We start from the raw sequence: 16,680 nt of genomic DNA, 5'->3' as shown, positions 1-16,680 counted from the left end.
TAGTGGAGCTTTGAACAGGCAGGCGTATGTATGGTCCATCAGATCATTAGGCCAGGGGTGAAACGCTCAGGAGCCATGGATTGTGGCACGCGACTGATGTCCAGCACGTGGGACAACCTCCATCCGAAGGTGCTTCCGGGCAATTGGTGGGCAAATTAATTGGCTCCATCTCATCAGCCAGTCCTTGTGTTAATGGCGCATGCACAGAAAAAGGCACTCCCCTTCTGCTCCGCTGCTCCCCCCCGATCTCCCTTCCCCCCCTCCCTCCTGACCTCCCCTTCCCCCCCCCCCCGTCCCCTCCCTTCACCCCCCCCCCGTCCCTCCCTTCACCCCCCACCGTCCCTCCCTTCACCCCCCCCCGTCCCTCCCTTCACCCCCCCCCCCGTCCCCCTCCCTTCACCCCCCCCCCGTCCCTCCCTTCACCCCCCCCCCGTCCCTCCCTTCAACCCCCCCGTCCCTCCCTTCTTCACCCCCCCCCCGTCCCTCCCTTCACCCCCCCCCCGTCCCTCCCTTCACCCCCCCGTCCCTCCCTTCACCCCTCCCGTCCCTCCCTTCACCCTCCCCGTCCCTCCCCTTCACCCTCCCCGTCCCTCCCTTCACCCTCCCCGTCCCTCCCTTCACCCTCCCCGTCCATCCCTTCCCCCCCTTCCCCCCCCCCCCCCGCCCTCTCCTCCCTCCCCCCCCCCCCGTCCTCCCTTCCCCCCCCCCCCCGTCCCTCCCTTCCCCCCCCCCCCCGTCCCCTCCCTTCCCCCCCCCCCCGTCCCTCCCTTCCCCCCCCCCCCCGTCCCTCCCTTCCCCCCCCCCCCCCCGTCCCTCCCTTCCCCCCCCCCCCCGTCCCTCCCTTCCCCCCCCCCCCCGTCCCCTCCCTCTCCCCCCCCCCGTCCCTCCCTTCCCCCCCCCCGTCCCTCCCTTCCCACCCCCCCCGTCCCTCCTTCCCCCCCTTCCCCCTCATCCCCCCCCCGTCCCTCCCTTCACCCCCCCCCCGTCCCTCCCTTCACCCCCCCCCGTCCCTCCCATTCACCCCCCCCCCGTCCCTCCCTTCACCCCCCCCCGTCCCTCCCTTCACCCCCCCCGTCCCTCCCTTCACCCTCCCCTCCCCCTCCCTTCACCCTCCCCGTCCCTCCCTTCACCCTCCCCGTCCCTCCCTTCACCCTCCCCGTCCCTCCCTTCACCCTCCCCGTCCCTCCCTTCACCCTCCCCGTCCCTCCCTTCACCCTCCCCGTCCCTCCCTTCACCCTCCCCGTCCCCTCCCTTCACCCTCCCCGTCCCTCCCTTCACCCTCCCCGTCCCTCCCTTCCCCCCCTTCCCCCCCCTCCCCGCCCTTCCCTCCTCCCCCCCCCCCCGTCCCTCCTTCCCCCCTCCCCCCCCCCGTCCCTCCCTTCCCCCCCCCCCCCGTCCCTCCTTCCCCCCTCCCCCCCCGTCCCTCCCTTCCCCCCCCCCCCGTCCCTCCCTTCCCCCCCCCCGTCCCTCCCTTCCCCCCCGTCTCCCCACCGTCCCTCCCTTCCACCCCCCCCCTCCCTCCCTTCCCCCCCCCCCCGTCCCTCCTTCCCCCCCCCCCGTCCCTCCCCCCTGCCCTCTTTCCTTCTTCCCCCCCTTCCCTCCTCCCTTCCCTCCTCCCTTCCCTCCTCCCTTCCCTCCTCCCATCCCTCCTCCCTTCCCTCCACCCTTCCCTCCTCCCTTCCCTCCTCCCTTCCCTCCTCCCTTCCTCCTCCCTTCCCTCCTCCTCCTTCCCTCACCCTCCCTCCCTTCCTCCCTCCTCCTCCCTCCCTCCCTCCCCCCTTCTCCTCCTCCCTTCCCACCCTCTCTCTCCTCCCTTCCCCCCTTCTCTCCTCCCTTCCCCCCTTCTCTCCTCCCTTCCTTCCCCCCTTCCTTCCCCCCCTTCTCTCCTCTCCCTTCCTTCCCCCCTTCTCCTCCTCCCTTCCCTTCCCCCCTTCTCTCCTCCTCTTCCTTCCCCCCCTTCTCTCCTCCCTTCCTTCCCCCCTTCTCTCCTCCCTTCCTTCCCCCCTTCTCTCCTCCCTTCCTTCCCCCCTTCTCATCCTCCCTTCCTTCCCCCCCTTCTCTCCTCCCTTCCTTCCCCCCTCTCTCCTCCCATCCTTCCCCCCTTCTCTCCTCCCCTTCCTACCCCCTTCTCTCCTCCCTCCTTCCCCCCCTTCTCTCCTCCCTTCCTTCCCCCCTTCTCTCCTCCCTTCCTTCCCCCCCTTCTCTCCTCCCTTCCTTCCCCCCTATCTCTCTCCTCCCTTCCCCCCCTTCTCTCCTCCCTTCCTTCCCCCCTTCTCTCCTCCCTTCCTTCCCCCCTTCTCTCCTCCCATCCTTCCCCCCCTTCTCTCCTCCTCCCTTCTTCCCCCCTTCCTCTCCTCCCTTCCCTCCTCCCTTCCTTCCTCCCTCCCTCCCTTCCTCCCTTCCTTCCTCCCTCCCTCCCTTCCCCCCTTCTCTCTCCTCCCTTCCCCCCTTCTCTCCTCCCTTCCCCCCTTCTCTCCTCCCTTCCTTCCCCCCTTCCTTCCCCCCTTCTCTCCTCCCCTTCCCTTCCCCCCCTTCTCTCCTCCCTTCCTTCCCCCCTTCTCTCCTCCCTTCCCTTCCCCCCTTCTCTCCTCCCTTCCTTCCCCCCTTCTCTCCTCCCTTCCTTCCCCCCTTCTCTCCTCCCTTCCTTCCCCCCTTCTCTCCTCCCCCTCCCCTCTCCTTCCCCCCCTTCTCTCCTCCCTTCCTTCCCCCCTTCTCTCCTCCCTTCCTTCCCCCCTTCTCTCCTCCCTTCCTTCCCCCCTTCTCTCCTCCCTTCCTTCCCCCCCTTCTCTCCTCCCTTCCTTCCCCCCTTCTCTCCTCCCTTCCTTCCCCCCTCTTCTCTCCCTCCCTTCCTTCCCCCCTTCTCTCCTCCCTTCCTTCCCCCCTTCTCTCCTCCCTTCCTTCCCCCCTTCTCTCCTCCCTTCCTTCCCCCCTTCTCTCCTCCCTTCCTTCCCCCCTTCTCTCCTCCCTTCCTTCCCCCCTTCTCTCTCCTCCCTTCCTTCCCCCCTTCTCTCCTCCCTTCCTTCCCCCCTTCTCTCCTCCCTTTCCTTCCCCCCTTCTCTCCTCCCTTCCTTCCCCCCTTCTCCTCCTCCCTTCCTTCCCCCCCTTCTCTCCTCCCTTCCTTCCCCCCCTTCTCTCCTCCCTTCCTTCCCCCCTTCTCTCCTCCCTTCCTTCCCCCCTTCTCTCCTCCCTTCCTTCCCCCCTTCTCTCCTCCCTTCCTTCCCCCCTTCTCTCCTCCCTTCCTTCCCCCCTTCTCTCCTCCCTTCCTTCCCCCCCTTCTCTCCTCCCTTCCTTCCCCCCTTCTCTCCTCCCTTCCTTCCCCCCTTTCTCTCCTCCCTTCCTTCCCCCCCTTCTCTCCTCCCTTCCCCCCCTTCTCTCCTCCCTTCCCCCCCTTCCCTCCCTTCCCTTCCCTCTCCTCCCCTTCCCTTCCCTTCCCTTCCCTTCCCTTCCCTTCCCTCCCTTGAAATGTATTTTCAGAGCAACTTACCTTGGAACAATCTCCTCTGTCTAATAAAAATGAAGCAAATGTCCAAAATGACTAAATAATTGAGATAAAATGCCCGACGATACCTCTCCTCCTTCCATTTTCAAAAACTCGCGCCAAAGCTTTCGGAAGATTGACGCACATGCGCACACGGTCTCGAGCCCTCTGCGCAAGCGCTATGGTCCGGAATCCCAGGACCAGTTTGCGCATGCGCAAAGGCCAACCTGGCGTGTTCCCCGAGGAAGATGACATTACGCGATGACGTCGCCTGCGCATGCGCAAACTGGTCCTGGCAATCCGGACCGCAGCGCATGCGCAGAGGGTCCGAGACCGTGTGCGCATGTGCGCACCGCGGCGCATTCTGATGACGTAGCGTTGTCATCAATCACTTTGTATGAGAAATACTCAGGTTTGGCAGCATCTGTGGAGAGAGATACAGAGTTAACATTTCAGAACTGAGAAGAGTTTGAAATGTAACAGGTTTTGAGCAAGTAAAAGGGGGGAGGGTGGGAAGAAGAACAAAAGGGAAGGTCTGTGATCGGGTGGAGGACCGGAGAGATTAAATCACAAAAGGTTTCATGGTGCAAGGCCAAAGGGAGTTGGTAATGGGACAAATAAAGAAACAAAAGATGTGTCTGGAGGATGTGTGAATGGCAGGACAGCAGCTGTCTAAACACAAGGTTCACTTGACTGATTCCTAGGCTGAAGGGGCTATTTTATGAGGAAAGGTTGGACAGGTTATGCCTTTATCCATTGGCGTGTAGAAGAATGAGAGGTAATATTGAAACATATAAGATCTTGGGACTTGAAGGGTGGATGCTAAAAGGATGTTTCCCCTTATGAGAGAGACTACCCCTAGTATAGGTAGGTGGTAGGGAAATATAGGGACAGGTGGGGATGTGGTAGGAATATGGAATTAGTGTAGGATTAATATAAATAGGTGGTTGATGGTCGGCACAGACTCGGTGGGCCGAAGGGCCTGTTTCAGTGCAGTATCTCTAAACTAAACTAAACTAGAACCAGGGGACACAGTTTAAAAATAAGGGGCCTTCCATTTAAGATGGAGATGAGGAAAACATTTTTTCTCTCAGACGTTAGACTGTGGAATTCTCTTCCCCAGAGAGCAGTGGAGGCAGGATCATGGAATATTTTTAAAGCTGAGTTAGATATATTCCAGGGAGTCAAAGGGTATATAGGGGGTAGACAGGAAGGTAGAGTTGAGGCCACAATCAGATCAGCCATGATCTTACCAAATGGTGGAGCAGGTTTGAGGGGCCGAATGGCCTACTCCTGCTTCTAATTTATATGTTCACATACTGTCTGATTTGACACTTACCAGCATTTTATCAGCAAGGCAAAGGGGGAAAATGGCACTAATTTACTGTTTTACTTGTGGCCTGGAAATGGCAGGTTTTGTAGCTAATAGACCATTGGAAGGATGAATGAGAATGGACAGAGACTGCTTGAGTTGTGTACCTATCATAACCTCTGCATCACCAACTCGTTCTTTCACACTAAACCCTGTCACCAGGTTTCTTGGAGGCACCCAAGATCACGTCGTTGGCACCAACTGGACCTCATCGTCACAAGGCGAGTCTCCTTAAACAGTGTTCAAATCACACGCAGCTTCCACAGTGTGGACTGCGACACCGACCACTGTGTGTAACCTGGTGTGCAGCCAGGTTAGACTCATTTCAAAGAAGCTGCATCACTCCAAGCAGAAGGGCCACCCGCGCATCAACACGAGCAGAATTTCTTATCCACAGCTGTTACAAAAATTTCTAAATTCACTTGAAAAAGCCCTTCAAAACACTCCCACAGGGGATACAGAGCCCAGGTGGACCCACATCAGAGACGCCATCTATGAGTCAGCCATGACCACCTATGGCAAACGTGTGAAGCGGAATGCAGACTGGTTTCAATCTCATTTTGAAGAGCTGGAACCTGTCATAGCCGCTAAGTGCATTGCAGTGCTGAACTACAAAAAAGCCCCCAGCGAGTTAACATCCGTATCACTTAAAACAACCAGAAGCGTTGCACAAAGAACAGCCAGGCGCTGCGCAAATGACTACTGGCAACACCAATGCAGTCATATTCAGCTGGCCTCAGACACCGGAAACATCAGAGGAATTTATGATGGCATTAAGAGAGCTTTTGGGCCAACCATCAAGAAGATCGCCCCCCTCAAATCTAAATCAGGGGACACAATCACTGACCAACGCAAGCAAAATGGACTGCTGGGTTGAGCACTACCTAGAACTGTACTCCAGGGAGAATGTTGTCACTGAGACTGACCTCAATGCAGCCCAGTCTCTGCCAGTCATGGATGAGCTGGACGTACAGTCAACAAAATCGGAACTCAGTGATGCCATTGATTCGCTAGCCAGCGGAAATGCCCCTGGGAAGGACGGCATTATCCCTGAAATAATCAAGAGTGCTAAGCCTGCCATACTCTCAGCACTCTACGAACTGCTTTGCATGTGCTGGGACGAGGGAGCAGTACCGCAGGACATGCGCGATGCCAATGTCCTCACCCTCTATAAAAACAAAGGTGACCGCGGTGACTGCAACAACTACCGTGGAATCTCCCTGCTCAGCATTGTGGGGAAATCTTCGCTCCAGTCACTTTAAACAGGCTCCAGAAGCTGGCCGAGCGTGTCTACCCTGAGGCACAGTGTGGCTTTCGAGCAGAGAGATCGACCATTGACATGCTGTGCTCCCTTCGTCAGCTACAGGAGAAATGCCGCGAACAACAGATGCCCCTCTACGTTGCTTTCATTGATCTCACCAAAGCCTTTGACCTCGTCAGCAGACGTGGTCTCTTCAGACTACTAGAAAATATTGGATGCCCACCAAAGCTACTAAGTATCATCACCTCATTCCATGACAATATGAAAGGCACAATTCAGCATAGCGGTGCCTCATCAGACCCCTTTCCTATCCTGAGTGGCGTGAAACAGGGCTGTGTTCTCGCACCTGCACTGTTTGGGATTTTCTTCTCCCTGCTGCTCTCACATGCGTTCAAGTCTTGAGAAGAAGGAATTTTCCTCCACACAAGATCAGGTGGCAGGTTGTTCAACCTTGCCCGCCTAAGAGCGAAGACCAAAGTATGAAAAGTCCTCATCAGGGAACTCCTCTTTGCTGACGATGCTGCATTAACATCTCACACTGAAGAGTGTCTGCAGAGTCTCATCGACAGGTTTGCGGCTGTCTGCAACGAATTTGGCCTAACCATCAGCCTCAAGAAAACGAACATCATGGGACAGGACGTCAGAAATGCTCCATCCATCAAAATCGACGACCACGCTCTGGAAGTGGTTCAAGAGTTCACCTACCTAGGTTCAACTATCACTAGTAACCTGTCTCTCGATGCAGAAATCAACAAGCGCATGGGAAAGGCTTCCACTGCTATGTCCAGACTGGCCAAGAGAGTGTGGGAAAATGGCGCACTGACACGGAACACGAAAGTCCGAGTGTATCAAGCCTGTGTCCTCAGTACCTTGCTCTACGGCAGTGAGGCCTGGACAACGTATGTCAGCCAAGAGCGACGTCTCAATTCATTCCATCTTTGCTGCCTCCGGAGAATCCTTGGCATCAGGTGGCAGGACCGCATCTCCAACACAGAAGTCCTCGAGGCGGCCAACATCCCCAGCATATACACACTACTGAGTCAGCGGCGCTTGAGATGGCTTGGCCATGTGAGCCGCATGGAAGATGGCAGGATCCCCAAAGACACATTGTACAGCAAGCTCGCCACTGGTATCAGACCTACCGGCCGTCCATGTCTCCGCTTTAAAGACGTCTGCAAACGCGACATGAAGTCCTGTCACATTGATCACAAGTTGTGGGTGTCAGTTGCCTGCGATCGCCAGAGCTGGCGGGCAGCCATAAAGGCGGGGCTAAAGTGTGGCGAGTCGAAGAGACTTCGCTGTTGGCAGGAAAAAAGACAGAAGCGCAAGGGGAGAGCCAACTGTGTAACAGCCCCGACAACCAATTTTATCTGCAGCACCTGTGGAAGAGTCGGTCACTCTAGTATTGGCCTTTATAGCCACTCCAGGCGCTGCTCCACAAACCACTGACCACCTCCAGGCGCTTACCCATTGTCTCTCAAGACAAGGAGGCCAAAGAAGAAGAAGAGATCATTTTTGATAAATTTAGTTTCAGGCTTTATAAGTTGTTTCTGTTCTAATGGTTACACCAAGCTACCCACAAGTAGATCTTGCGCCATGTAGTATCCTCTAGTACAAGTCTTGGGGTGTAACAATTATCCTATCTAGTAGTAACAGTGGAATTCATTAGCATTCTCACTGTATCTTCCGTAAAACCAAATAACCAGAAAATATTACACGCTGCACACATCGTATAGGCTGAAACTACTGATTGATTTTATAGAAACATAGATATTTGGGGGTGGGTGGAAGCTACATTGCACAGTAATTTTAGCATTTGCTCAGATTAAACAAATAAGGCTTCATTTGCCCTTAAGTGAGCAAAATGTATCAAGATTGTGTGTTGTGAAATATTAACCCAGATTCACATGAAGATTTGCACTACATCATTGGGACCCTTGAATGCCACATAAAAAGGGAAGTTATGGAGTAAGGGATGTACGCCATTGCTCTGGCACTCCATGTGTTCCTGCAGCTTTTGTGCTGCTTGACACCTTGTGTCAATAATACTTGGAAGCTCTATTTTTAAAGCTCTGCCCCCTTCCCCGACTGAAAACCATGTCAAATGCTATTTTGCTGGATTCTGAACAATTTTCAAGGCACTCCCACTCGGACTTAAAAAAATAGTGGTGCTGGTGGCCTGACAGTGGCATGTTTTATAGCTAACGGTTCATTTTTGAAAAATTGCTCAAGCAATTAAACATGCTTTAATATTCAGGCGCAGCCCACCCGTGGAATCTCCATACTCAAATTCATAACTTGCTCTTGCATGGAAGTAAGCCAACTGATTCCCCAGGGACAAGTCTGACCTGGTGGGTGTAATACAATTTGTTTTAAAAGATTTTAAAACTTAAAATTACCACCCAGTTGAATTGCTGGGGAGGATGGCAGTGCTGCAACCAATTGAGCACCATCCTTGCTTCGGTATGTTGTAAGGTTGGAAAATATGGAGGAATTTATTGATGCACTAGATGATTAAATTTACGGTCTAAGTTGTAGATCCCACTTCTTCTTCTTCTTTCTTTCTTTTGGGCCTCCTTATCTCGAGAGACAATGGATACGCGCCTGGAGGTGGTCAGTGGAGTGACCTCTCCATGGCGCATGCCTGGGCAAATTTATGGAGGTTGAGAGTTGCCCAGTCGTCAAAACCCCCCTCTCGGCCTTTCTGGTGGGGTCCAAAGGAGTGCAGGACACGACGTTTGGCACCAGTATGGCTGCAGGAACTGCCGGAAACATGCCAAAGGTGACACATGACCGCCTACGGGGTTCCGCTCCGGATTTTCTGTTAGGGTTTACTCCCTTAGCCTTGGTCTCTCCCGAGACGACTGTTGCAGTAAATACTTGGCGACTGTTCTTAGCAGATCAGACTCAACTGATGAGGCTGATGAGTTAACAATGGGTCACATCAATCTCAAAAAATCATGTTCTTCCTTCTCACAACCAGCAGCACAACAACAGCAACTTGCATTTATATAGCACTTTTAATATAGTAAAATATCCCAAGACACTTCACAGGAACTTTATCAGCTAGAATATGACACCGGGCCATATAAGGAGATACTGGGACAGGTGGCCAAAAGCTTGTTCAAAGAGGTAGGTTTTAAGGACGATTGTAAAAGAAGAGAGGGATTTGGAGAGGTTTAGGGAGGGCATTCCAGAGCTGAGGGTCTCGACAGCTGAAGGCATGGCTGCCAGTTGAGGGACCAAGCAAATCGAATGTACAAGAAACCAGAATTGGTGGAGTGTAGAGATCTCGGAGGGTTATAGAGCTGGTGGACGTTACAGAGATAGGGAGAGGCAAAGCCATTGAAGGATTTAAACACAAGGATCAGAATTTTATATTTGAAGCATTGTTGGACCTTGACTCAAAGTAGCTCTGCAAGCAGAAGCCTGATGGGTGAACAGGACTTGGTGCAAGTTACAATATAGCCAGCAAAGCTTTGGGTGAGCTGAAGTTTATGGAGGGTGGTAGGCTGGCCAACAGAGCACTGAACTGTCCAATGGTGGAGGTAAGAAAAGCATGGATGAGGGTTTCAGCAGCAGGTCGGCTGAGACGGGCTTAGATTGGTCATATTAGTGGTGGAAATGTCTCTTTTTGTGACTCCACCTAGCCTTAATATAAACTGCTGAACCTAGTTTTAACTGTGAATGGTAATAAAGCAGTACAGTAGTGCACTGAAAGTCCGATGTAACTTTAGAATCTGCAAATAATGGTTACGGTGTAAATTTCTAGAATATGCATGAAACTTGCCTTCCTAATTAAAACAGCTTCATCCCTGAGATAGACTAATTTTTGGACTCTCAAGGAATCAAAGGATATGGGGAGTTGGCAGGAAAGTGGCGTTGAAGCCATGGGCTAAATTTTACCAGCCGCTTGATGTCGGGGGTCATGGTGGGAGGGGGGGGCCCGTAAAATACTTGCGGGAGTGCCGCCACGACCCCCCGACTCCGAGAAAGCCCCGCCGCATTTTACTGGCAGTGGTGAGGTCGCGGTGCGCCCCCTCGCTAAGCAGTGGGGCCTTCGTTTAAATATTAAAATTAATTAAGATGCTAATCAGCTTACCTGTATGGAGCTCCGAGGCGAGACACTGGTGGGGAGGGTAGAGGACTGAAATTATCAGGGGAGGAGCAGGGAAAACCTTTTTTTATTGGCTGTGGGGATGGTGGGAAGGGGTTGAAGGGCAAATGTTAAGAGGTTGGGGGGCAAGTTCGATGTGGGAATAAATTTATTGTTTGTCATATTGGCCTATAAAACGACCATTGGGGGGTTGGGAAAGGGTCTGCAGCTTTTGATTATTTTTCTCATCAAAATTTACAATCATTTCTCTTTAAAAATCGTAATTTTTGCTCAGGGCTCTAAGCCCTTTTAAAATGGCGCCTGTGCCATCATCGGGGGCGATCGCTCCGTCCCTCCATTTAAATAAGCCCCTGCGCAAAATATCGCAGGCGCTCAACGGCGGTGCTTCCGTGTCAGAAGGCCACCGAGTTCAAAGCGCATCGCCACAATGTGCGGCACACTAATAAAATTCAGCCCCAAAGATCAGCCATGATCGTATTGAATGGCGGAGCAGGCTCGACGGGCCGTTTGGTCTACTCATGCTCCTATTTCTTATGTTTCTACAGGTCAAGTGAGAAGGGTAATGCTTGGATTAGGCTTGTTACTGCCATGTTGGTAAAGTGTATCCCTGAACATAAAGGTACAACTGGAAATGAAATACTTGCCATTTGCCGCTCTCTTTACTTGACAAAGTACAAGCTACCATTTCAGGTAATTTTAGAATCTTGTTTCAAAGTTGTAGTCAAGTTTAATCTGTGCTGGTTGTATTAATGTGCCATGAAAACTAGCTCTGTTAGTACAAATCCCACAGATTTGCTATGGACAATCTAATCACGATAGACTAATGGCAGTCCATTTATATTAAAGTCATGACATTTATATACCTGTAAAATCTGAATTTTCATACCTAAAATCAGTTCACTCAGAACAGTTAAAGGACTGAACTTGTGATCTCACCAGTCTGACACTGTCAACTGTGGTAAAGTAAAAATGTGGCAGCTGCTTTCATGGGTCTGAGCATGTCCTGTTGTACAGCCCCCCATAAATTTCCAAAATGTTACTGATGTGCAGCATGCAGTATAGTTTTGCCATCAGAAATGGAATCATTATTCAGCAGTGGAAGAGAATGCTGGCAATGAGCCCAAAGCTGAAAAGTTGCCTGTTACACTGGAGCTGCAGAAAGGAAGACAAATCCAAGATACCTAATTATAATACAATTTCAATCACAGTCACTGTAATGCAAGTTTTGCTGCAAAAATGTTCGCAATGAACCGGTCCATCAAGCACTATATACCCACCATTGTCCTCGACTTAGCCTCATCTACTATTGATGCCCATCTATTCATCTCTTGTGTTGAGTTTTCCCCAGTACAATGAATTCTATGCAAAGTTGAAAAGCAGCTAAAATATTACTTTAAAAGTGATGTGCTGTAAATTTATGTATTTTTTCCAGTCTTTCCTCTTTAATGCTGTGTACATTAAGTGACAATATCTAGGGGGAGAAGGAAGCGGCATTTAATGAGTAGCTCCTATGATGGAGATGGCTGTTTATCTCATCTTAATGTGTCACGAGATGTCTATAGATGCACACTTCCAGCATAGGTCACTGGATAGAGAGGTGAGAGGTATCATGGACAATCACTTTTACCCTTTATTCCCAAGCTCCACAAAATTAATGGAGCTGACTCCAGATGTAGTTCATTTACCACTGTCTCTGCTGAGATCATCTAACTTTGCATAGGCTAGACATTAAACCTGGATCCTTCTTGTCTTGTATGGCTCAGCTGTTCTCACCGCCTTAACTAAGTTGATGGGGAAGGCCCAATCGTTCCACCAGCCAGCCTACATTTAATTATTAAAATAAAATTTAACGCTTACTGTTGATGCCACATTCAGTCATGGTTTTGTGATGCTTAAGAAAAGAGCACCGAAATGTTCTATTTCAAGGCTAAGGGATTGAATTTCCTTGGAACTTCACCCACTCTGCTATCATAACTTTGTGTGCAAACAGGGTTTCTGCCGAAGTTATGGCAGTGGAACGAGAGAAGCCCTGAGGAAATTCCAGGTGTAAGAAACAACATATGTTTTCACCCTCAGCCCTTAGAAATGGCAGTCCCCATCAGCAGGCAAATTAACTGCGTGCGATGAAATTTATATACCAGTATGTGTCGGTTAGGAAGTAGTTTTGCAGTCGTCCACAGGATGATCTGGAAGTTGTCCTGTTCGAGAAATAGAGAGAGAAATACAGAAAGTCGGATCTAAATTCTGGAAATTCTTCATTTACATTTATGCTTCTTGCTTGGGAGATAATAATTGCTGTAATATCAATACACACACTCCAGCTTTCTGCAGGAAAACTGTCAAGTACAGTGTCTCAAAGAAAGCATTAGAAACATATTAAAAGCTGCAGAATAAAAGCATAAATAATTGTTGAAAGCATCACCACAAAATCTTCAGTCTCAGTTGTTTTGTCATCTTAAATTAATCTTCTCTAAAGAGCTAACACAGAATTAGGGGTACATTTCTAAGGCATCAGCAAGAGGTTCAGATATGACTGTACCCTCAGAAGAGACATTAGCTGCTGCAGTTTTGTTTTCAGTGTTCACTGGAGATTTCCTACAGATGGCAATATGCTTTCTCATGTAGAAAATGTGTTATGTAGAAAATGTATTTTCATAGACTTATTTTGTTCCTGCATGTTTATATAAAGTAAGTGTTAAAATACTGTGATGTGTATATGTGTGCGTATACGTGAAATGATTGAAATACACTATTGCCAGATACATAGAAATTGTAATTAAAGATCTGGTATGAGTTTCTCAAACTCAAATGTTTTATCTATCTATAACATTTATTTATATTCCAATGGCCATTTAATCACATTGCACTTATTATAGTTTGGGGTAATTCTCAAAGTAGTAACAATTTATACTGATTAGTTGAGATTCTCTTGTTGCTTTTGCCATCTACATGCTACTTTTATCAGGAAAACAAAGCACTGTTTTCAGCCAGCAACATCATTTCCTTCCCTTGCTACTCATGCAGATGGAAAAGACTGCACACAATCAAAATTCTGCTGTTCATTTCCTGTCCTGGGACTAAGTACCAGTTGCCTATATCCTCGTTGCTCAGTGACCAGTACCATCCCTAAGTAAATTACTTTTAAAATCCTCATGCTAGTCTAAAAATCCTTCCTTGGTTTCACCCCATCCAACCTTTTGGAGTCCTACTCCCAACCTCTCCCACCCTACACCCTCTGACTTTGGACTCCTGTGCAGCCCTTCCGTCCACCACACACCTAACTAGAGGCCTGCTGAGGTCGGGAAAAAAGAACCCGACCGAACCACAGCGGATCTGAGCCTGACCTGACCCAAGTCCCTCCGATTTTGTGCCGAGCCCGACCCGACCATCCCTTTATTTACCTTCCGACTGGGAAGCTCCATGAAGCTGCAGTGCATGCGCGATTATGACATACTGACATCACTGGCTCACTGCACAGACTCAGTTTCGTCCTGGACTCCCAGCTCAGGTAAGTTTTTTACAATTTCAATACTTACCAGCAGACCACTAACTGTGTGTGTCCGGTCCGGCCCGACCCGAGCCCGAAAGCCGGATCCGGAAGATCCGACCCGACATGAACCCGACATGTCGTCGGGTCCCTTCTGATTCGGGTTGGGTAGCAGGCCTGTACACCCAACCCCCTGTTGTGTGATTGCCTTTAATTGCACCCACCACCTGCGCCCCCTCCCCCACTCTACCTTTTACCAAGCTCTCAGCTGCCTCAGTTTTAACTTACTGGAGCTCCCTTTCTACTGGAGAGGCGGTAGCATAGTGGTATTGTCACTGGACTAATATCCCAGAGAGCCAGGGTAGTGCTCTGGGGGCACAGGTTTGAATTCCACCACAGAAGAAAGTGGAATTTGAATTGAATTAATAAATCTGGAATTTGAAAAAAGCTAGTCTAATAATGGCCATGAAACCATTGTCAATTGTTGTAAAAACCCATCTGGTTCACTAATGTCCTTTAGGGAAGGAAATCTGCTGTCCTTACCTGTCTGGTCCACATGTGACTCCAGACCTACAGCAATGTGGTTGACTCTTAAATGACCTCTGAAATGGCCTAGCAAGCCACTCAGTTGTATCTAACTGCTACGAAGTCAATAAGGAATGAAACCAGACAGACCACCTCGCATCGACGTAGGCACCAGAAATGACAACGGCAAGCCCACTCCTGTTGACCCTGCAAAGCCCTCCTTACTAATATCTGAGGGCTTGTGCCAAAGTTGGGAGAGCTGTCCCACAGACAAGTCCAGCAACAGCCTGACATTATCATACTCATCGAATCATACTTTACAGGCAATGTCACAGATACCACCATCACCATCCCCAGGTATGTGCTGTCCCACCGGCAGGACAGACCCAGCAGAGGTGGCAGCACATAGTATACAGTCGGGAGGAGGTTGCCCTGGGAGCCTTCAACATCGACTCCAGACGCCATGACGTCTCATGACAGTATTGGTAAGAGTGACCTCCGCACAGTACTTGTGGAGACAAAGTGCAGGCTTCACATTGAAGATACCCTCTAATGTGTTGTGTGGCACTACCGCCATGTTCAATGGGATAGATTTCAAACAGATCTAGCAATACAAAACTGGGCATCTATGAGGCACTGTGGGCCATCAGCAGAAACAAAATCGTACTCAACCACAATCTGTACCCTCATGGCCCAGCATACCCCACTCTACCATTACCATCAAGCCGGGGAACCAACCCTGGTTCGCTGAAGAGTGCAGGAGGGCATGCCAGGGGCAACACCAGGCATACCTGAAAATGACATATCCACCTGGTGAAGCTACAACCCAGGAGTACTTGTGTGCCAAACAGCGTAAGCAGCATGCAATAGACAGAGCTAAATGATCCCATAACCAATGGATCAGATCTAAGCTCTGCAGTTCTGCCACATCCAATTGTGAATGGCATGCCTGTGCTGGGACGAGGGAGCAGTACCCCAGGACATGCGCGATGCCAATATCATCACCCTCTGTCAAAACAAAGGTGACCGCGGTGACTGTAACAACTACCGTGGAATCTCCCTGCTCAGCATAGTGGGGAAAGTCTTTGCTCGAGTCGCTCTAAACAGGCTCCAGAAGCTGGCCGAGCGCGTCTACCCTGAGGCACAGTGTGGTTTTCGTGCAGAGAGATCGACCATTGACATGCTGTTCTCCCTTCGTCAGATACAGGAGAAATGCCGCGAACAACAGATGCCCCTCTACATTACTTTCATTGATCTCAGCAAAGCCTTTGACCTCGTCAGCAGACGTGGTCTCTTTAGACTCATCACCTCATTCCATGACAATATGAAAGGCACAATTCAACATGGTGGCTCCTCATCAGAGCCCTTTCCTATCCTGAGTGGCGTGAAACAGGGCTGTGTTCTCGCACCCACACTTTTTGGGATTTTCTTCTCCCTGCTGCTTTCACATGCGTTCAAGTCCTCTGAAGAAGGAATTTTCCTCCACACAAGATCAGGGGGCAGGTTGTTCAACCTTGCCCGTCTAAGAGCGAAGTCCAAAGTACGGAAAGTCCTCATCAGGGAACTCCTCTTTGCTGACGATGCTGCTTTAACATCTCACACTGAAGAGTGCCTGCAGAGTCTCATCGACAGGTTTGCGGCTGCCTGCAATGAATTTGGCCTAACCATCAGCCTCAAGAAAACGAACATCATGGGACAGGACGTCAGAAATGCTCCATCCGTCAATATTGGCGACCACGCTCTGGAAGTGGTTCAAGAGTTCACCTACCTAGGCTCAACTATCACCAGTAACCTGTCTCTGGATGCAGAAATCAACAAGCGCATGGGAAAGGCTTCCACTGCTATGTCCAGACTGGCCAAGAGAGTGTGGGAAAATGGCGCACTGACACGGAACACAAAAGTCCGAGTGTATCAAGCCTGTGTCCTCAGTACCTTGCTCTATGGCAGCGAGGCCTGGACAACGTATGTCAGCCAAGAGCGACGTCTCAATTCATTCCATCTTCGCTGCCTCCGGAGAATACTTGGCATCAGGTGGCAGGACCGTATCTCCAACACAGAAGTCCTCGAGGCGGCCAACATCCCCAGCTTATACACACTACTGAGTCAGCGGCACTTGACATGGCTTGGCCATGTGAGCCGCATGGAAGATGGCAGGATCCCCAAACACACATTGTACAGCGAGCTCGCCACTGGTATCAGACCCACCGGCCGTCCATGTCTCCGCTTTAAAGACGTCAGCAAACGCGACATGAAATCCTGTGACATTGATCACAAGTCGTGGGAGTCAGCTGCCAGCGTTCGCCAGAGCTGGCGGGCAGCCATAAAGACGGGGCTAAAGTGTGGCGAGTCGAAGAGACTTCGCAGTTGGCAGGAAAAAAGACAGAGGCGCAAGGGGAGAGCCAACTGTGTAACAGCCCCGACAAGCAAATTACTCTGCAGC

At 50.9% G+C, this 16,680-nt stretch overlaps 1 protein-coding gene across 1 annotated transcript in view; it reads left to right on the top strand.

Annotated features, from left to right (window-relative positions):
* nbas (NBAS subunit of NRZ tethering complex) overlaps positions 1 to 16,680 on the top strand; it is a 308,007-nt gene that overhangs the window by 271,864 nt on the left and 19,463 nt on the right. The window contains exon 50 of the mRNA XM_068028531.1: positions 10,774 to 10,918. Within this exon, the coding sequence (XP_067884632.1) occupies positions 10,774 to 10,918 (145 nt within the window). The remainder of the gene's footprint in view (positions 1 to 10,773; positions 10,919 to 16,680) is intronic.

The sequence above is a fragment of the Heterodontus francisci genome, chromosome 3 (genome assembly GCF_036365525.1).
Source record: "Heterodontus francisci isolate sHetFra1 chromosome 3, sHetFra1.hap1, whole genome shotgun sequence".
Classification (NCBI taxonomy): Eukaryota; Metazoa; Chordata; class Chondrichthyes; order Heterodontiformes; family Heterodontidae; genus Heterodontus; species Heterodontus francisci.
Note: the sequence above shows the minus strand (reverse complement) of the source record. Positions and strands in the feature narration are given on the sequence as shown.